The 23,856-nt window shown below is 35.0% G+C and overlaps 1 protein-coding gene and 1 long non-coding RNA gene across 3 annotated transcripts in view; one reads left to right on the top strand and one right to left on the bottom strand.

Moving 5' to 3' along the window:
• LOC128248369 (uncharacterized) overlaps positions 1 to 5,609 on the top strand; it is a 36,563-nt gene extending 30,954 nt beyond the window's left edge. Inside the window, exon 3 of the long non-coding RNA XR_008264600.2 lies at positions 2,726 to 5,609. This is a non-coding gene — a long non-coding RNA (uncharacterized LOC128248369). The remainder of the gene's footprint in view (positions 1 to 2,725) is intronic.
• Positions 1 to 23,856, bottom strand: part of LOC106873181 (basic helix-loop-helix ARNT-like protein 1) — a 788,348-nt gene that overhangs the window by 36,638 nt on the left and 727,854 nt on the right. For both annotated transcript variants that reach the window (XM_089355050.1, XM_089355049.1), the window contains 4 exons: positions 6,435 to 6,527; positions 3,734 to 3,851; positions 2,669 to 2,845; positions 969 to 1,224 (listed from right to left, as the gene is read on the bottom strand). In XM_089355050.1, coding sequence (XP_089211176.1) covers positions 969 to 1,224; positions 2,669 to 2,845; positions 3,734 to 3,851; positions 6,435 to 6,527 — 644 coding nt within the window. The remainder of the gene's footprint in view (positions 1 to 968; positions 1,225 to 2,668; positions 2,846 to 3,733; positions 3,852 to 6,434; positions 6,528 to 23,856) is intronic.

The following is a 23,856-nucleotide window of genomic DNA, read 5'->3' as shown; positions in this document are numbered from 1 at the left end:
CTATATATAAGGAGGAGGTAGATAAAACAGAAACTATACAATGTGTAGAGTGAACAAAACAAAACAGGAATTATGCATCATAATCAATGACTAGTGACCAAGACCTTTGGAAATATGCTGTCCGTGAGAAGACCCGGCAAGACAAGTGAAACCGTAACCCGTGGCCTTTACCAGGGGTGTAGCCAGCCCACTTATGCGTACCTTTCCTTCTTTGGACACTAAACTCTGTTTGCGAAGACCTGTTGAGGCAAGTAAAATTGAAATCAAACCAAATTCGACGACTGGCACCCATGCCAACCTTCCTTCATTGGATGCTAAACTCTGCTTGCAAAGACCTGTTGGGGCAAGTGAAATTGAAATTGAACCAAATTCGATGACTGGCACCAGTGCCAGTGGAGTGTTAACAGCATCATCTGAACGAGATCATTGCCAGAGCAGCTGTCTGGCTTCAGTGCCAGTGGCACATAAAAAGTACCATTTGAGTGTGATTGTTACCAGTGTCGTCTTACTGGCACTTGTGCCGGTGGCACATGAACAAAACATTCAAGCGGGGTCATTGCCAGTGCCGCTGGACTGACTCCTGTGCAGGTGGCACATAAGAAACACCATTCGAGCATGGCTGTTGCCAGTACCGCCTGACTGGCCCTCATGCTGGTGGCACATAAAAGCACCCACTACACTCTCAGAGTGGTTGGCATTAGGAAGGGCATCCAGCTGACGTTAGGAAGGGTATCCAGCTAGCCATGGAGATCAGATTGGAGCCTGGTACAGTCATCTGGTTCGCCAGTCCTCAGTCAAATCGTTCAACCCATGCTAGCATGGAAAGTGGATGTTAAATGATGATGATGATGATGATGAATCACCACTGATTGCTAGATATATTTACTTTTAGAATAAATGTGTGTGTGTGTGTGTGTGTGTGCAAACTTTCCATGGAAGTCAGTTGTGTGCAAGAGCTAACTACCTACCTGTGGTCTATGTATGTAAACTTGCCATCAATACTATGTCGAGAGACATACTCTGTGGGCCGCATGTGAATTGCACCGCTTTCAGGTAGATTGTATGGACTAAATGCTGGCAATGTCCGACCAACGGCCACCAAACAGCTTAAGTTACACAGTTCGTTGTCATTTTCCACTTCATCCTCACCTCCAATGTCCATTCGTGTTGGTGGCCAGGATTTCAAGTACCCTGTACAGTGAATTATGCAGAAGTTTTTTCTGTCTGTAAAAATTTAAAAAAGCAAAAAAGAAATATATATATATATATATACAACCAAAAAGAAACAAATGTTGATTGAAGAAATATGGTAACAAAAGGGTTGAAGTGATCTAAATTAAAACTTTCCATCAAAATTTCCCGTTAATTTATGCTCCAAAAACCAGCTTAATTATTGAAAAATTGTTTTACTAAATTCTTCATTATTTTCAAAATTAATGGCAGCAAAGACTGCATATTTCAACAGAAATATGATAATAAAAGGGTTAAAGACGGATGTTCTTCTTAAGTATGTTTTAGAGGGAGAGAGAAACAAAAAGAGAGAGGGGAAGAAAGAGAGAGAGAGAGTGAGAGATAGTGAGAGAGTGGTGATTCTTCTGGTTAAAGTACTAGTTCTCTTGTATCCACATTTCCATGGCTCTTATAATTTTACTGCCATCCATATTTGCTCATTGTTCAAAATGAGCTTTAGTTTTCATGTATATGATTGGCCAATTTATGATGTGACTATCAATGAATTCAACTTCCTCTTAATATCACATGAATATCAATCAATCAAATCAATCAATCAATCAATCAATCACAGCCTCCTGTTAGTATTGCATGATTAGTTAAACTGTGTCACTGCCTATATTGGTACTCTCATTAGATTTATAAAAGGCTGTGAAATCTACTATAGTCATTTAGCCAGTTTTAAAAAGATTAAGTTCTTCAACTGTATTTTTTGTCGCTAGGTAACACAAGTATGTGTGTGGGTGGGGAGGGAGGAAATTACTCCTCAACAAAAATATTGGAGCCTATCAGAAGAGTATCAATAGAAGACCTCACTTTGCATATACAAAGTGAAAGAGTCTCTTGATTGGCTAATGTGTGTGTGTATGTCTACGTCTATATATATATATATATATATATATATATATATATATATACAAACATGTATATATATATATATATATATATATATATATATATATATATATATATATATATGTATATATATATATATATGATAGGATTGCTTCAATATTTCAGGGGTAGTCTGAAGTATCTAAGCAACCACACACACATGTATATATATATATATATATATATATATATATATACACACACGCACACACACATGTATATACATATATATATATATACATTATATACATATATATATGAATATATATGTATATATATATTCATGTGTATATATATATATGTATACACACACACATGCACACACAGAAACATACATACATCATCATCAACATCAACATAGTTATATATATAAATCAATGTCATGATCACGTAATGGAAAATGGATATTCACTGATGGTGATGATATTCATCTACTGATCTATCTATCTTGATGATGATGTATGTATTCAAATGTATATATATTTTTTCATATATGTATACATATATAGATATTATAAATAGATAAAAATATGTGCACGTTTACCTGATTTTCGTTTTTTATGGGAATGCTCAGCTTCAACATCTTTTTCTACCTTGACAGCGCTGGGAACAACATCTGCAGATTTATTGACACATTTCATCCGACAGAAGAATGAGCGTCTGGCACCAGAGCAGAGTTGAGTGGGTTTCTGAGGTAGTTCTGTTCTCACTGGAAGCATGGCTGTAATCACAACAGAAGATATATTAACATAGCAGAAGAATAAACCCTTCTTTACGAGATATAAAGAAGAAGGTTTTTTTTTACCTTTTTGTGTTAAGTATGTGGAAGGGTTGAAAATTAATAACATTGTTAATGTCACTGACAACAAACATATATAAAGCAATATGTATGTTAGTCTAAACAAATACTACCTCCTAATATTATCAATGCTATATGAAGAAACTTGGTCAGACTTAAAGTACTTTCGTCCTAAAATGGTTCTTAAGTGACTGTTATGTAACTTCAGTGCTAAAGTACTTTCTATGACACCAGAAAGTAGCTGGAAGCCTGTAATATTTTCCTTAAGAAACATATTTCTACTGAAAAGGATTAAGTAACCTTTATAGTTTAATGTTAAATTATTTTTATTTATAACTTAGCATAAAACAAATATTAATATATATATATGTGTGTGTGTGTGTGTGTGTGTGTGTGCACCTTTGTCTTGACATCATGTGATGGTTATAAATGAGCATCACTGTCACACAAGCAAAATTGTCATTTCCAGCCTTCCATGAAAAACATGTCTGGCCAAGGGGAAATATTTTATTATCTTGCTTGGAAACTGGCATCCAGTTGGAGAAAATCTGCCTCAACAAATTCTATCTAGCCCATGTAAGCATGGAAGAGTAAACATTAAATGATGATGATGATGTAATTAGCAGATAATTACGCTGATTACTTGCGGAATTTACCATTTATGAATTTCAGATAACAGATCAACACATTGGTTTGTATTTCTGACTCATTGCATATACACCCTCGCAGTAGGTGAATGTAAATATTTATAGATTGATGGAGCTGGTGGAGGAAAGAAGATCTTTCCAAAGAAAATGTGATTCTACTTACTTTTTGCATCAATGTACCGTTCTCTTGGCGTTAGATCTGAAGAGCTAAGTTGTTCTTTGATTTTGCCAATGTCTCGTGGATGAAGAATATCAAACAAACTTTGGCCAATTAAATCGGACTGAAGATAGAAATAACATAAGAGATTTAAAAACAAAACACAAAAGAATGGTTGAAGCTACTGTGATGATCTATAGTAATCAAAGATATTATTTCTTGCCAACATAATCAAAATTATGTGTGATGTGAAGGAATTGGTTGACAAATTATTTTTTCTTTTTGTTTTTCATTAGTTTAACAATCAAAGTTGTTTTCTTTTCAAAACTGTCTTTGATAATTTTGTTTGTTTGGAACTCACTATTTTACTGTTCAGCTTCTTCATAGCTCAACGCAAACTAAAATTACTAACAACGTTTCTAGGGGAATAAATCACAGAGATGATTAGTAAATATGTCTACCACCAGGAACCAAAATAAGAACTTTAGGATTTCTTTGGTTACACTCTATTCCCTTTTATGCTTTTCATAATATATGAAGAACAAAAATTAACCCTTTGGCATTCAAATTATTCTGTTAAGCAAAATGCTTATTTTTTTATGTTGTTTTGATTTAATCATGCATTATCTCACTGCTTCTAGATTTTTATAATGTGATAATATATTTTTAGGAGGATATTTTATAGTAGGTATGAGAGGTCAGTTTGAACATAAAACATGTAGACTATTTGGACCTGATATGGCTGGTTTAAATACTAAAGGGTTGGAAATGAGTGTTTTATAAAACAAAGTGTTTATGAGTTCAAGTTTTTGTTTTTTAATTAAAAAAATTTCTATTCATGGATTTCATTGTCACAAGTAATGTGGTAAATGATATTATTTATTTGATTTGATTTTTTCACTCTTCCTAATTAGTGGTATCAATGTTTTAGCATACTATGTGGGGACCAGCATACCAAAGAACAGACCCAGTGTCTCCTCTGTGTGGTAGGAGGTTGAAGTAGGATCTGCATTCCAACCTCACAAACCCTCACCAGCAACAATCTCTTGTACAAATGCCAAAAATTCTCTCCTCCAGGGAAGTACCCCATCAATCTATAAAGCATGTTGCATGAAGTGACTGGGGCAAATCTGTCAAGACCCTCTCTGCTAAACAGAGAAAACTCTGGAGAACTGGAGGGTTGTTGTCTGAGTTGTACAAAGGTGTCCTCTGTTGGGAATGGAAACCACAGTTCAACTTGAGGAGACTTTTTCAGATGGGGACCTGAAATGTTCTCGCTCTGATGGATGATTCCTGTTAGCCTCTAATGTCTTTGGAACTCAACTGTTTGCGAGTTGCTGTGGTGGCCCTATCAGAGGTGCATCAGCCAGGGAGAGGTGACATTGCAACCAGTGGTTACACCTACTACTGGTCTGAGTGCTCTGATGGTTGGCATGTTAGTGGGGTTGCAGTTGCAGTGGCAGACTGGCTGGTTCCAATGGTATTAGATATAACACCTGTCAATGAGTGTATTATGTGGTGGAGGATTCAACATTTTTCTGGGTGTTGTTTCTCTTTTTGCAGTGTATGTTCCAACTGCTATGAGTAACAGGTCAGTGAGGGAGACAGTCTACACCCAGCTGTGCTATGTCGTGGAGAGTATTTCCAGTAGGGACACGTATCTCCTTGGTCATGGGAGATTTCAGTCCTTCAACTAGAATTGGCAGAATGGGATGCAAGAGTGTTGTCAGCCTTTTTTGATCTGGTACTTGGAACTATAGTGTTGTGATGCTCCTGGACTTTGCCTAAAGCTATGGACTTCACATTGTTGGCTCCTGGTACCAACGTTCTGAGCTGACTTGGTATTTTAATACTGGCCATGTGACAAAGGAGATTGACTATGTACATGTAGATGGCCACTGGAAATTCCTACAGAACTGCAGGCTTTTCAGAGAGCTAGTTTCTTAGGCACTGACCATAGACTTGTTGCAGCTGAGTTATGATTACAGGCAAAATCTAAGAGGTTGAAAGCAGTCAATCACAGACTGGATGTTGACAGGCTCAAAGTTAACAGTGTAAGCAAGACTTATTCTCAGCAACTTGGATCTGTGCAACCTGAGGTTGAGTCCCTGTCTCATCCTAAGGGAATGTGGGAAACATATAGGGACACCCTATTATTGATTGCTAGGGAATGTATTGGTTTCCAAAAATAGGTCAGGGAACATTTCCTTTCCAGGAAGACTGTTCAATGTCTGCATGGATTGGATACTTGACCAAATGGAGGCTCAGTTGAGTTGTGGTGCATTCATTGGTGAAACTTGGATTACAGACCTAAATTTTGCTGATGATGCAGTTATCTTTGCAGTTATTCTTGCTTTTATCTGTTTGTCCTCCCCACATTTGATAAACTGATAATGATGATTATGATAACAATAATGATGGTGGTGAAGGTGGTGATGATAATGATGTGGATTACAGTAAGGAAATAGTTATTGACAATATTAGCAATAATTTGACACTATGAATATGCTATTTGAGAGAGGGAGAGAGAGGGAGGGAAGAGAGAAATGTATAGATATATATATATATATATATATATATATATATATATATATATATATATATATATATAGAGAGAGAGAGAGAGAGAGAGAGAGAGAGAGAGTGAGAGAGAAGAAAAGAATGTGAGAAAATAAAATGGTGCAAATTGGAAATAAAGAAGCCATACCTGTGAAAAGTTTAACGTTCTCTTTACAGACTGTGAGACATATAGTATTTTGCCTCTATCACAGCTTACAACAAACAGGAATCCATCAGCAGCCTATTGATGAAACAAGAGAGAGGTGAAGATGAGTAAAATTAGAGAGAGAGAGAGCAGAGGTCAGAGAGATTTTAACTAAAATTTATATGGTAACACAACATGGGAAATATGAAAACTGTATTATTTAATAGGCTAAATAGTTTGTTGTTATTATTGTAGAATTGTTTCTAGCTAAGTATGATATTCACCCAAAAGTGGATGTCTGTATACAATAAGTTGAATTATGGGATGGATGTCCAGGTCCAAAGATAAGGTTGACCAGTGCAATTGAAATATTCTGGTTCTGTATAAGGTGGCAAACTGACAGAATCGTAAGCACGCAGGTCACAATGCTTAGTGACATTTTGTCCATCTTTACATTCTGAATTCAAATTTCACTGAGGCTGACTTTACCTTTCATCCCTTTGTGGTCATTAAGATAAGTATCAGTTGAGTACTGGGTTTGATGTAATCTATGTATCCTCTCCCCCGAAATTGCTAGCCTTGTACCAAATTTTGAAACCAAAATTTTGATTCTAAATTAATGTTTAAGACCAGAACATTGTTGATATGATGTCAAGGTATCTTGGAATGGTCACTCTATTTCCATCTACAAGTTGTCATGTGATTTAAACATTGGGATGTCAGGAGAACATTCATTAAAAATATTCATTCAGTGTAAATGAACTGTTTAAATCAAAAAGGCTGATGGTGTCTTAGCATCACTCACAAAGACCTTTGTCACCTGCTCACCAGTTATCTATCTAAAGCTATGTATGGCTATGGTACCTCTGAACTTAGAGCTTGCATCTCCTGTTTGTGAGCTCAAAATCTTAACCACATAGTTACATGCTTTCACACACACACACACATAAATATATATATGTGCATACACACACACACACACACATGTACATACATTTATAAATGCATGCACATTTTCATATTCTTTTCTTGCTATAGGGTAAGAAGCTAGATTTTGCATAGAAACATGTTTCAGAAAAACACTCCTCCAAATTACCATCACCATTTCCTGTTTTACACATCACCATACTCAAAGCCAGCGAAACTGCAATAATTGGATAAAAAATTTGATTGATTTCCACAAATCAAATGAAGGTGATGGATATAAATTATATTTTTGTTCTGCAAATATGATTATATAGCCATTTTATTGTGGATTTATTTAGTCATATACAAGCTGTTCAGGCCATGCTTATGGCTAAGTCTGTTTACATTCATACATTATGAGGAAGCAGTGTATGTGTATTGTTTCAGCACCATATATCCTTTCATAGTGGAGGCGCAATGGCCCAGTGGTTAGGGCAGCAGACTGGCGGTCATAGGATCGCGGTTTCGATTCCCAGACCGAGCGTTGTGAGTGTTTATTGAGCGAAAACACCTAAAGCTCCACGAGGCTCTGGCAGGGGATGGTTGCGAACCCTGCTGTACTCTTTCACCACAACTTTCTCTCACTCTTACTTCCTGTTTCTGTTGTGCCTGTAATTGAAAGGGTCAGCCTTGTCACACTGTGTCACGCTGAATATCCCTGAGAACTACGTTAAGGGTACACGTGTCTGTGGAGCAGGCTGTTCCGTTGATCGGATCAACTGGAACCCTCGACGTCGTAAGCGACGGAGTGCCAACACACACAACACACAACATTCTTACATATCAATACTTTAATATTTGTTTGGTTCTACAGGTGTGGAATCTGAATATAAAATTAACAATGAGATATCGAAGTCTTTATTTAATATGATTGTTTTACTTTCACATTGTCCTTGTGTTAGTCATTGAGGTGAATACAAAACCCAGACAAATATACAGCAACAATCGTAGTTTCACTTGTGAGTGTGAAAAGGAGAGACAGCATCCATAACTGTTTTATGGTATAGAATAGCTAAGTGCATAGAGATAGTTATGTGTGGCTTGTACGATTAAACGTTCAATTTGAAATTTTTGGAAGGTGAAAGAAAATATGGGGTGGCGTTTTTAGAGGGTAGCAATTCAGGAAAAGACATGTTAAGTAGAGTGTTGTAGTTCAGGGGAAGACAAAAAAGTTAACAGAATCAATGACAGATGATTATGTGCAGACCCTTCTGAAGTTCCACATGTTATGCATACAAAATTTCCTGCAACTGTCATGGTTTTAGGGGTTGTCAGCAATGAAGGACATGTGATGCCTCCTTACTTCTTTTCAGAAGGCCTTAGAGTTAACACTGCCCCTTACATTGAGGTCCTGGAAATAATTGTTAAGTCCTGGATAGACAGTGTATGCAATGGAAGACTCTGCACTATCACACATGGCTTTAGTAACACAGGAATGGATGGCTGAAAACGTTCATGATCACATAACCCTTAACATTTGGCCTCATAATTCCCAAAATCTCAATTCATTGGATTATTACATGTGGAGCGTTGTTGAGAGAGAGGTCAATGAACACGCCCATAACACCAAAGATTCTTTGAAAGCTGCCATAGCCAGAGTAATGTCCAAAATGAACCAGGACCACTTGATTCGAGCATGTAGATGATTTAGATCTCATATAGAAGCAGTTGTTGAAGCTGAAGGTGGCTTTATTGAATAACATTATAGAAAAGAAGGTTTATTTTTATCCTCACCATTTTTTGATAAATAAAGTTATTGTCTGTTATTATGTATCTGTATTTTTTTATAAACATAAACCTCTCCTCAAATGTCTTACCCTGTTTATATTTATGTATTGTTTGCTCATTACCATTGGTTTAATGTTGAATTGTATCTAAATAATACACACACACACACACACACATGCCAAATAATACACACACACACATATACATATACATGTATGCACATGCACACACGCACGGGCACACACACACAGAGACACACACACACATCATATTTTCTAATGATTTTTCAACAGCCAATGAGATCTCAGGCACTAATCATATTTTGATTTGTTTACAAATAATTTTGTTTATATACATTGATGGTGATGATCATGATGGTGACGATATGATGATGATGATGATGATGATGATGATGATATTATTGTGCTACTTCGCTACTTCAGTTGTTTGAATAATTGATCAACAACACAGAACTCAGAGATACAATTACAGAGGCTGTACCTTCTAATAATATACATACTTACAATACACACACACACACACACACACACACACACACACACACACACACACACACACAAACATATATGTATATATATGTATTTCTCCACGTGCGGTTAACACAACCCCACTATTTACTGACCTATATGTATGTATGTATATATATATATATATATATATATATATATATGTAGAATCATTTGTAGAAATACATAAATCTGGAGAAGCACACTCTAAGATGTAGAGCAGTTAATATTATAGTGGGGTACGCTGGTTTATGGGGTTACCCTGGGTCTCTCTCTCATAAGGAGTTTAGCCTTACACCATATCTTCAGGCACCAAACACTAATGGCCTGAGACCTCTTTAAAATAGATTTTAAAGAGGTCTCAGGTTACCAGTGTTTGAAGTCAGAAGATACACCGTAAGGCTAAACCCCTTATATGCAAGAAACTGGCCTGCCCCACTATGATATATATGTACATATATATTTACAGTAGAACCTCGGTTTTCAAACAACTCTGATCAAGAATAAATTGTACTTTATTTCCTGTCTTTCTCATATTCATTTAATACAGTAGTACCTCAGTTTAAGAACACCTCTGATCACGAATAAATCGTGCTTTATATATATCTATATTATCTATATATATAAAGCACGATTTATTCGCTATCAGAGTTGTTTGAAAACCAAGGTACTACTGTATATTTAACATCCAACATATATTTTTATTTTTATTCTCATACTTCCTATATCTCTCCCTTTCCAAAATAACTTCTTATACTGAACTCTAATATTTCCTTCTATGATGATGGGATATCGTTTATCCCTGAAACAGCTGTAAGACTATCATTCTCTTTATAAATGTCCTAGAAATTTCACACTGCTTTGGCTTTGTTATCACATTTTATTTTACATATACATGCTCACACATGACTCATGTTAGAATCCTCGCTCATACTATTATCGAACCAGGAGTCTAACAATGGTACTTCCACAGCACTTACATAGCCTTGAAGGAAAATGTTCTCTATGTGGCTTGTGTGTTTTCTGTACTCTGGTTATTATTATTTTCTTGTCTACGTTTTGTTTGCCATGTCCTGTACCCAGATATGCACCTATATATACAGGTAGACGTAGGTATGCACATACCTGTACGTATATATGCATATACTCATTTATTATTTGTTTATATATATATATATATATATATATATATATATATATAAATAAAGTGCACATTTAAACACATAAGAGGTATCCATCATAGGATTCCTGCACGCTAGAAGGAATAGACAAAATCCAAACCACTATAGTCTATTGACTAATTTTTCTACATGCTAGGCCACTGGTAGTAAAAATTTCTAAAATTTTTATTACCCTGATAATATTAATATATATATATATATATATATATATATATATATACACACACACACATACACACATATGTATGTATACACATGCACACACACATATAAACATGTAAATATATACATATATCTGCAACACAAAGTATGGGTAGGCAACATAAAGCAGTGTCTCTCCAGACTAAAACTATAAATATTAATAATATAAATATTAATTATTAATCTGGAAAAAAAAATGATTTCCAGTTCATTGTATGCATGTTAATTTAATGAAAGGAATTCAGTGTGTAATTCAATAAATGATTACTCTATTGATGTGAGACAGACACAATTTCCATAGCCTTTCAAGTTCAGTGTATAAAACTACATGTACAGCGTATTAAATCCATATGCTGTGATTTCATCTCCAGGATGAATGAAATGTAAGTGTGTGGAAAGCAGAAATTACTCTGCTTTCTTTCTGTATCAATACAGTATGATCAGTGTATGTGAGTGTGTAGTTATATTGAAATAATGATTGCATGTATGTGTGTGTGTTACATTGAAAGGTTGAGCGGGTTGGGGATGCATACAAACCACTGAGCATATTTATTCCTACTGATATATATATATATATATATATATATAATATAATATAATATAATATAGGATAAATTCTTTATAAGAATTTATCAAGTAGTCAGCGTGAAAAAACCTCATAATGAAAAAATAACGAAAAATTTCGTAATGAAAAAATTCATCGTTTCTTCATAGATATATTTAATTATATATAAAGGGCATTAACTGTGTATTAATGCCTCACGCTATCGAGGGACTAAATAAGTAAAAAAACTACCAAAAATAAGCAACATATTTACCGAAAGCGACTACTTGATAAATTCTTATAAAGAATTTATCCTATATATATTATAAATAATTAGAATATATTCAGTGCTGAATATCATTCTGTATAAGCACATGTTACCGAGATGCAACTGGATAAATTCAAATCTCTTTCAGGGATATATAATTGTGAACAAAAGTCATCGTTACTGTGATGGCTACATCGTGGTAGGTTGATTCTTGTTTATTTTTATATATCTTGACCATACGTGTACTGATGAACAAAAGAATACAGGTTACTTCACAGTTTTTTCTGTATTTGATTGAGAAACCAGTGGTCTACCGTTGAGTTAAATGTTTTTAAGAGATAAATTTTGAAAAGCTGCATTCCCTCGCTTTTGGTAAATATGTTGCTTATTTTTGGTAGTTTTTTTTACTTATTTAGTCCCTCGATAGCGTGAGGCATTAATACACAGTTAATGCCCTTTATATATATATATATATATATATATATATATATATATTGCATATATCTATCTATCTATATATATATATATATATATATATATATATATATATATATATGGTCATCCTGGCTGAAGAAAGTTGCTGCTCGAAGGCCATATGTATGGCAGCAGGATTCGGCTCCTTGCCATACCTCCAGAAAGAGTCAAAAGTGGTGGCTGGAGAATTTCTACAAATTCACCAGCCCCAATTTCTGGCCTTTTAATTCCCCCAATTTTAATCTCATAATTTACTGTGTGTAGGGAGCAGTTGAGAAAGGCACCAACAACACCAAGCTGGTGGCCAAGATCAAGGAGGTGTTCAAAGATCTTCCCATGGACACAGTGAAAAATGCATGCATCAAGTTTCAGACCCATCTTCAGACTATGGTGGAAGCTGAGGGTGACTGTTTTGAGTATCCTGTTATCTCCCAGCCATAGTTGCTATTCTGGATTTTTTTAAATACTTTTATTTTTGTATGAGATATTTTGTTTTCTTTTCCTATTTATGCAAACTGTTAAATTTATCTCGAACACACTGTATATACATATGTATGTATGCACATATGCATGTAGTTATGTACATATGTATGTATGTATGTATGTATATATGCATATATGTATGCATGTATGTATGTATGTATGTATGTATGTATGTTTGCATGTATGTATGTACATATGCATGTAGTTATGTATGTATGTATGTATGGATGTATGTATGTATGTACATACACATTTCATTTCTTTCTTTCCACACATTCTCCGCATTCAGTGCCCATGTATTGCTACCATGCAATATGTAGTTTCACTAAGAAGAAGCCAGCAGTGGTGCAAATCTGAACTAAATCCCATTTAAGCTAATTCTCTTCCTAATTGTTCCAGTGTACTGCACCATCTTCCATTACTAAGGGCATATTGGTCAATGTAGTTATAGATACACAAAACAAGTTATTTATGGCAACAACAACAACAACTGATAATCATTTAATATCAGCATATCCTATATATTTAACCATTTATAATGGTATGGGTGCCTGGTTAAGAAGGTCACTTCCAAACCATATGGTTTGTGTTCAATCCTGCTGTATGACATAATGGGCAGATGTCTTCTACTACAGGCCCTGGCCAACCAAACTAGCCAAAGTATTGTAAGTTTATGTGGTAGGCAGAACCTGATTGAATACCATCATATATACATATTTAATGTGTGTGTGTGTCACGGGTTATGTGCTTGTATGTGTTCGTAGTTCCTTGTTTTGATATTGCAGGATAATTGTAAACAAACATCATTGTTGTACAAGCAGTGTAATTCCTTTCCAGTATTCCATGAAAAACATCTAGTAATGAGGAAATATAAGCTTACTTGGAAGCAGGTGAGGGTTGGTGACAGGAAGGTCATCCAGCCATTGAAAATCTACCTCAATGAATTTCATCTGATCCATGCAAGCATGGAAAAGTAGACATTGAAGTGATGGAAAGGATGACATTTGAGGAAGATTTGACTGCAATAACTTACGAGTCAAGCAACTAAAGAGCGGCTTTTTTGTTAGCATATGTTCCCTCACTAAACATGTACACACACAAACAGCCACGATATTAACAGCCTCGTGATTGCATGTTAGCATGCATACATGCTGGTATGTATGTATGTATGTATGTATGTATGTATGTATGTTATTCTGATTATATGTCTGTGCACACGTTTGAATGTGGTGTGTGCCAGAGGGCTTGCAAATCCAATGGGGGTCTTAAAAGACATGTTAGGATTCACAATGAGCAGAACTTACCTGCAGCTATTGGTAGTACAAATCAGAGGTACAATCTGTGTGGGTGTTTTTTCAAAACATTGTCTGGTTTAAAAAGTCACATCAGACACCATGAAAGGGCTAAGGTGTATGTGCAGGAGGTAGTCAAACTCTGTGTAAGGAGTAGACAACCACCACCATGTATGTATGTAAGTATAATAAAATAATGATGAGCTTATTGTATACAGTGCATAGGTGCACCACAACTTGTTGGAAAAGGGTAAAAGAGGGGACTGGAACAAGTTGCATAAAGAAAGATGGCAAGAAAAAACAAAAGTACATGTGCAACCATTTACACTCATAAGAAAATTGATTGGTGAACACTTCTGACCTTTGATTTATAGAACTAAAACATAGACAGCATATTAGTTTCAAAATTTTGGCATGAGGTTGATTACATCGACCCCAGTGTTCAACTGGTACTTATATCATCAACCCTGAAAAGATGAAAAACAAAGTTAACCCTGGTAGACTATGAACTCAGAACATGAAGATGGACAAAATACCACTTAGCATTTAGTGTGCATGCTAATGATTCTGCCAGCTTGCCACCTAAAACACAGATAACATTGAAAATTGTTACAGTCTAGGTCAGAATTAACCCTTTTGTTATAATATTTCTGTTGAAATATACTACCTTTATTTCAATTTATTCAGAAAATATCGAAGAATTTATTGAAATAACTGTCATTATTAAGCTGATTTTAAGATGGTGAGCTGGCAGAATCACTAGTACACTGGGCAAAATGCTTAGCAGCATTTCATTCATTTTTACATTCTGAGTTCAAATTCCACCAAGATTGACTTTGCCTTTTATCTTTTTGGGGTCAATTGATTAGTTGTCTCCCACAAATTTCAGGCCATGCGTCTATAGTAGAAAGGATTTTTAAACTAATTTTCACTGAGGTTGACTTTACCTTTCATCCTTTTGTAATTTGATAAATTAGGTACTAGTTGGGCACTGGGATCAATGTAATAGACTCCCAGCTACTGAACTTGCTGGCCTTGTGCCAAAATTTGAAACCATTATTAAGCTGATGTGTGGAGTATAAATCAACCTGTAATTTTGTTAGGTTTTAATTTAGATCACTTTAAAATAGGAACTGTGTATCATAGAGCCAGGCAGGCTGGTATCAAAAGGGTTAAGCAGTAAATTAACTTCTCATCAATTCACAATTTTGATAGAACATCTGATCTACTAAAACTGGCGTCTGCATAAGTAACATGCACACACACAAAAAAAGCCTAAAAAGTCTAAAAAACAGAAAAATTTTTTAAAACCTCCCTATTCATATTCACAGAGGCATGTGGCCCAGTGGTTAGGGTGTTGGACTCATGATCGTAAAATTGTGGTTTCAATTCCTGGACCAGGTGACATGTGTTTTTGAGCAAAACAATTCATTTCACATTGATTCAGTCCACTCAGCTGGCAAAGATGATTAATCCTGCGACAGACCAGCATCCCATTCAGGTGGGGAATATATACATCATGAAACCAGGAAACCAGCCCTTGAGTGTCAGCATGACTCAAGAAGGTAACTTTACCTTTACTTTTCTAGGGTGTTATACTCATGATCATAAGAACATGGTTTCAGTTCCAAGACTGGGCAGTGCATTGTGTTCTTAATGAAAACACTTCATTTCATGGTGTTCCATTTCCCTCAGCTGTAAATGAGTTCCAGCAATGACTGGGAAAATTTACCCTGTGGGAGATTGGTGTCTTATTCAGGGAGGGAGTGTTGTTATCCCAGTCACTTACACTCTATGGAAACTGGGCTAAACTCCAGTGTTATGGGCGCTAGGGCTCATAACAGACCTAAATAAGTCTCATACACATATATGCATAGAGCTTACATGTATGATAATAAGGTTATAAGATAGCAAGATGATGTAAAAGTGATTGGATTAACAGACCACAAGTGCAATGAGCTAAATCCCAGCTTAGTAAAAGGCGAGATTTCATTCATTTCAGGTTTTTATTTACAATAGTGCAGCTTAGAGTAGCATAAATCAATAGATAGGAATTGTATGTTGAGTGACAACAAGGGTTGGGTGGTGAATGTGGTGTTTGTGTCTGCATGTGGATATGTGTGTATATAAGGTAGCACATTATATGTGCATGTATGTGTGCGTGTGATGTGTGTGAGTGTGCCAGTATATGCAAGTATGTGTTTGAATATGTGTGTGTGCCAACATATGCATAGCTGTGAGTGTGTGTGTGAGTGCAAAAAGATGAGAATTGCATGTATGATGTCTAGGAATAAAATGTGTATATGTGTACCACCATATGCATGTGTGAGTATGTGTATGTATATATATACACACATAAATGCACAAAAAATTATATACATATATATAAAAGTAAAGAGGGAAGTGAAAAGGAGGTTAGGGTGCTGTGAGGAAGGAAAGAGAAAAGGAAAAGATGTTGAGAGTGAGAGAGAGAAGATGAGATAGAAAAAGAAAGAAATGTAAAAGTAGTTAAAGAGAGGGAGTGAGAGAGAGAGATGGAGAAAGGTTCAAACCAAAAGTGTGTATGCGACCAGTATGGGTGGGTGTGTCAAACATGCCCCTCCTACCAGTCAAAGAAGAAGATCACATAATACAAGGGTGGAACTGTTTGTGTCGGTGAGGTAGTGGTTTGTAATCATGGAATAGAGATAGGGAAGTGAACTGTGAAGTATAGATAAAAGAATATAATTCTGTGTGTATGTGTGTGTGTATATGTGTGTGTGAATGTGTGAGTGCGTCTGTGTGTTTGTGAAAGAAAGATAGAGACGACGACAAGAATGTTGTGAGGGATTGTGGGAAGGTTGAGCAAAAGGGTTATGTAGAAGAGTGGTAGTGGTGGTGGTTGTAGTAACAGTGAGAGAGAAAGACAGTGAGAGAGAAAGACAGAGACAGAGAGAGAGAGAGAGAGAGAGAGAGAGAGTGCAGTCAATGTAAACATCACCAGTGTCTTTACTAGATGTAGTAAAAGTACATACCTGTCATTTCTACTTGTATATCAAACATACACATGTACACACTCATTTACCTTGGTCTTTGTCTACACACACACACACACACACACACACACACACACACACACACATATTTACATATACACACATGTCTAGACAAACACACATAGATATACATATATACACTCTTATTTTGAGCAGAAAGATAATTAACTTTTAAGCACATATACATACCTAGCTTAGAGTCTCTTTCTTTCTCTCTTACGCTCTTCTCTCTTTCTCACCCTCTGTTTCTCTCTCTCTCTCTCTTTCTCACATACAAATATAAAACCCATAGAAACACATGCATACATACACATACATACATTCATACACACATACATGCATACAAACTAGTCATAGCTAGACATGGTTCATGGTAATATACATATTTACACACTAAATCACAAGCAATACACACTAATACGAAGTACATACTTACACACACACACACACACTGATACCAACACAAACAGCTTACACATTTAGTAACACACATAAACACATATGCATACCCTTGTACATACAAACATATGAACACACATATGTATACATGCAAATAGGTAGCTACTAAGTCATAGAACATATATACATATATATATATATATATATATATATATATACACACATACATGCATACGTACATACATACATACATACATATATATATATATATATATATATATATATATATATATATATATATATATATATATATATATATATATATATGCATACATATATATCTATGTATGTATGTATAATATACACACACACACACACACTCACACACACATATATATATATATACGCATAGTAAGCAATACTTACAGACAGTGCCCTGGAGCTAAATGAAAACAAAACATAGCAAAAACACGCATGCACACACATACATACACATACACATATACACTTACTGACACACACATACACACAGACACATGCACACATCCACATTGAGATTTTCACATATGAGCGAACAATAATACAAACAGAAATATCAACAGAGCTAACAACACACCCCAAACTATATATGCAAGCATATATGCAGACAGACCTACACATACAAATATATACCAAATGCTTATATATCATACATAGACACTCACATAGATACAGGGAGCCACATAGTAAAACAGACACACACACACACACACATACAGTAATATACTAAAACACCCAAATACAGTGACATACCACATACCAAAACACACACATACTCATGCAGATATGTATAATGACATACAAAAACACATACATACAAACATAGATGTATTATAATCACATGCAAAACACACATACATGCACTGACATACACAGTAACAGTAAAACCTCACACATACGTAGACATATTGATGCTTACAAAAACATTCAAATACACACATTAACAGTTAAATACACACACACGTAAAAGCAAACACACATATGGACACAAATGGTCACATAATGTAACACATACATAGATATACAAATGCACATATAAATTGACGAGGTGGGGTGGAGGAGGAAAAGTGGAATAATGGAAGAAAGAAGCAATTATCACCTGTAGTGTTCCTGTCCACCCCACCTCCTGCTACTGTCACCTCTCTCTCTCTAAAAGCTCTGCAATAATAACACTGCCATTTCTGAGACTATCTCCATGCTATATTGCACCTTGTCTAGGTGTGTGTGTGTGTGTGTGTGTGTGTGTGTGTGTGTGTGTGTGTGTGTGTGTGTGTGTGTGTGTGTGTGTGCATGTGCGTGTGTGAGTGCGTGAAAATAAAAGAGAAACATTCAGAGGTACAGAAGGGTAAAAATTATCTCTGACTTCTCTGAACACACACATCCACATGCACGCGAGCACACACAAACACACACATGCACAAACACATACAAACATATAGTCAGAGCTTTGTTTTTATCTCAAATTAGGGCTTATGATGTGTAATATATATACATATACAAACACACACACACATACGTGCATTTATATATATGTGTATGCATACACACACACACACACACATATCATCATCGTTTTAACAGACACTTTTTCATGCTTGGATGGGTTAGACAGAAATTGTTGAAGCAGATTTTTTTTATAGTTGGATGCCCTTCCTGTTGCCAACCATCACATGTTTCCAAGTTAGGTAATATTTTCTCCAAGGCAAGACATTTTTCAAGGAAGACTGAAAATGAAGGACATGGCTTGTAGGTCAGTGACACTTGACAGATTTGAAGATGAGAGGCACATACATAGATGCGCATGAACCCATACAGACACATACCCAAACATATATATGTATGTATACATATGTTGTGTGTGTGTATATATATATAGATACTATCCCTTAGTGGGTTGTACCCCCAACCCCTAACTCTCTCACGTTTTATATATATATATATATATATATATATATATATATAAGTATGGTGATGTAAACAAGAAAAATAGAACTCAAAATATGAGTATATGTATATTTTTATTAATCTTTAGCAGAAGCAATGGAGTGATCCAAGGGCTGAGAGATTTATGTGTTGGCACTTATCAAAGTTTGACAAGTGCCGAGACATGAAACTCTCGGACCTTGAGTCATTCTGTTACTTCTGCTAAACATTAATATATATATATATATATATATATATATATATATATATATATATATATATATATATATATATATATATATATATGTGTGTGTGTGTGTGTGTGTATGTGTGTGTGTGTGTGTGTGTGTGTGTGTGTGTGTATATATATAAATATATATATATATATATATATATATATATATATATAATTTATTTAATAAGCACAATATGTATTTTTATGAGCTACTAATAGTTTCATGTGATGAAAACGTCTTAGACAGCATTTTTTAACATATCAGGATATATCTTTTATCTTCTATTTTTTACTTGTTTCAGTCATTTCACTGCAGCCATGTTGAAACACCACCATGTTAAGTTTTTGTCAAACATATCAACTCCATGATTTCTTTTTTAAGCCTGGTGCTTATTCTATCAGTTTCTTTTTGCCAAGCCTCTACGTTATGGAGACATAAACATACAAACACCAATCATCAAGCAGTGGTGGAAAACAAACACAGACATAAAGACGCACACACGTACACACACGTACACACACACACACACACACACACACACACACACACACACACACACACACGCAACAGGCTTCTTTGAAATATATATATATATATACATATATATATATATATTTGTATATATGCATATATATGTATATATAAATGTTTTTTTATGATAAATTATTTTAGCATTTTCTACCTTGACTTATTTTTTCCTTATATAAATATATACATATACACGTACATGTATATATATATATATATATATATATATATATATATATATATATATATATATATATATATATATACATGTACGTATATATGCATATACTCGCATATTATTTGTATTATTACATGATCGAACACACGCGTCATCTTTGCAAGTAAGTTTTAACTTTATATTTCTGACGCAACTCTATCTATCTTTGTATCTTTCTCCCCCTCTCGTTCTTCCTTCTGTTGTTCTTTGCCTCTCCCCTTCACTACTATATCTCTCTCTCTTCCCCCCTGTCTCTCTTCCCCCCTGTCTCTCTTCGCTCACCTATATTCTACTTCCTCCCCTATTTTTCTCTCTCTACCACTCTTTCCCCTTACCTCTCGCTGGTTACATGTGTCCGGCTTCTGCCTCCTTTCTTATCTTAGCCACTGCCAAGCCAGCACGAACTTCTTCTCTCTCCCTTCCATTTTGTCTCATCACAGCGTTCAGTATACACATATATTTTTTTCACGTCTGGCCCTGCTAGCCCTTCTTGTTTATTTTCACTGTTTCGTTTTCCTGTCATGTTTTCTGTTTGCCATGATATTCCTCCGCTTTACAAATTTAATTTGTTTCCTCGGGAAGAGCCATTCTAACAATGCGCCTGCCCTAACACTTCAAAACGCTTAGTTTTAGAATGGTGGCAGCTGATGAAGGAAATGTTCTCTATGTGGCCTGTGTGTTTTCTGTACTCTGTTTATGTTCTGTTTTTCATTTTGTCCATGTTTTTTTGTGACGTCCTGTACCCAGATATGCATCTATATATACATGGAGATGTAGGTATGTACATATATGTACGAATATATGCATATACTCACATATTATTTGTGTATATATATATATATATATATATATATATATATATATATATATATGGAGATATATATATATATACCATGCCAAGGCAACTGATACCAGGACAACTCATACCTGGACAACTCATACCTGGACAATTGATTATATAGGACAACTCATAACAGGTATAAAGAGATAAAGATTTAGTTTTGAAAGAAAAATCAAATAAGAATAAAATAACTGCACTCATAACACACATGCATAAATACACATACATACACACACACACAAATATACACAACACACACAAATATACACAACACACACACACAAATACACACAACACACACACACAAATACACACCACACGCCACACACACATACATACACCACACACACACACACACACAAATACACACCACACAACACCACACACAGGCACAAATACATATGACACACACCACACACATGCACACACACACCACACACACACACAAAATTTCTTTCAAAACTAAATCTTTATCTCTTTATACCTGTTATGAGTTGTCCTATATATCAGTTGTCCTAGATATCAATTGTCCAGGTATGAGTTGTCTGACATGAGTTGTCCTGAAGCAAAAAGGATATCCAGAGGTATCAGGAAGAAATACTTGTTAGAGATCTAGCTTGTCACTGTATTTTGAGGTCAGCTTTAATTTATAGTCTTGTTTATCAAATCTTTGTCTATTAAAATCTAAGGCCAAAGAACAATGAGCAGTGTCTGTTAGGAAGGGGACTGAGGGAGCCGGCAGAAATCATAGTGGGTATAGTCATAAATCTATCAAGATTAATTTGAAGCAATATAATGAGATTTGGTAAAGGAAATCTTAAATCAAGATGTAAGCTGACAATTAAAGGGGCAAGCCACTAGTAGACCATTGATAATGATACAGTGGAAATTTTATCATGGGGTACTTTAGTTAAATATTTTAAACAATATTGCCATATTGTATAAAGTTTAAATTTAGGGTTATTCAGAAGATTTTTAAGAAGAATATTATAACAAAAGGATAAAATTTTTTGAATACTTTTGAGTATATACCAAATTTTATCACAATAGAGGGAGGAAAAAAATTACATAGAAATAGTTTAATATTTATACATATTATATACTTAAATACTAACGTATTAGATGGTATATGTAAAGATTGATCATTGGTATTTACTGGTATTTAATAAAGGAGTACTGAGGCAAAAGAACATGCTAACTATATATTAATTAAATTATAATCTAAGCAGTTTATTTTAAGTAGTGAAGATACTGGTATTGTTTTATATAAGCTAAATATGAATTTATAGGGGTACAAAAATTAGGTTTATTTAATAAATAAAGGCTATTATATATGTGTGTGTGTGTGTGTGTGTGTGATGGACTATCCCAGCGATTTTGACATATGAGGATCTGATTACCTGCACTTTCTTTGTTGGTCATAATGTTTATGTCTGATGTGATATTTGAGTCTCACCAACGATTTGCAAAGAAGCCTGCAGATGTTGCAAGTATTAGGATTATGGGTCAGTGCAGGCAGTATATTTGCAGCCGCTTTTCTCCTTTGTCTTGCACCCCTTAGCCTTGTATGCATATATATATATATATATATATATATATATATATATATATATGTATGTATGTATGTATGTATCTATGTATGTATATATTTTTATACATACATACACACACACACATGTATATATATATGTATATATATATATATATATATATATATATATATATATATATATATATATATATGATAGACTTTTTTCAGTTTACATTTACCAAATTCATTAACAAGGTTTTGGTTGAGTGGGGCTGAACCCAAAGCCAAATGAGTGGAAAGCAAACATCTTAACCACTTGTGTGTGAATGTGTAAAAGCGTTTGGTCTAGTGCTTAGGGTTTTGGTTTTACAATGATCATAAGCTTAGTTCCTGGACCAGCAAGCACATTAATTTCCTTGAGCAAGACACTTCATTTTGCTTTACTTTCAGTTTATTCACTTCAAAATAAGTAACATAGTCCAGTGCAGTTCTCTCCTACTCCAGCTGTCACATCTTTGATGTCCTGTTGGGTGAAGACTGTAGAGCTTAGAGGGTTCTATGTCTGCTTATGATTAAATAGGTACCAAAAAGTGTGAGACAAACTATGGTACAAGCAACCAAATCATACAGGCTTGCAATGTGATGGCTAAGCTTTTTCTGATTGAACATGCACATGTGTGTGCATGTGTGTGTGTGTGTGTGTGTGTGTGTGTGTGTGTGTGTGTGTGTGTGTGTGTGTGTGTGTGAATATGTAGGACAGACATAGCTGTACTCTTGTCTCCAGGGTCAATGACAGTTTTCCTTAATGGGATGTCAATTCTGGAGAATTGCAGATTGCTTGATAATATATCTCCTTATTGTTCAAAGTTGGTTACCACAATTACTGTTAGGTATTTGCTTATCTTCTGTAGAAGTGAAGACAACTTTCAATAGATGAAAAATTTATCTTGTATGATTTTTCATAAATCATTCATGCAAAGAATGACGACAAAGAATGGTTAACAAATAGAGG

This window comes from Octopus bimaculoides, chromosome 7 (genome assembly GCF_046866305.1).
Source record: "Octopus bimaculoides isolate indiv1 chromosome 7, ASM4686630v1, whole genome shotgun sequence".
Classification (NCBI taxonomy): Eukaryota; Metazoa; Mollusca; class Cephalopoda; order Octopoda; family Octopodidae; genus Octopus; species Octopus bimaculoides.
The sequence above is the reverse complement of the archived record's forward strand: the minus strand, read 5'-3'. Positions and strand labels throughout refer to the sequence as shown.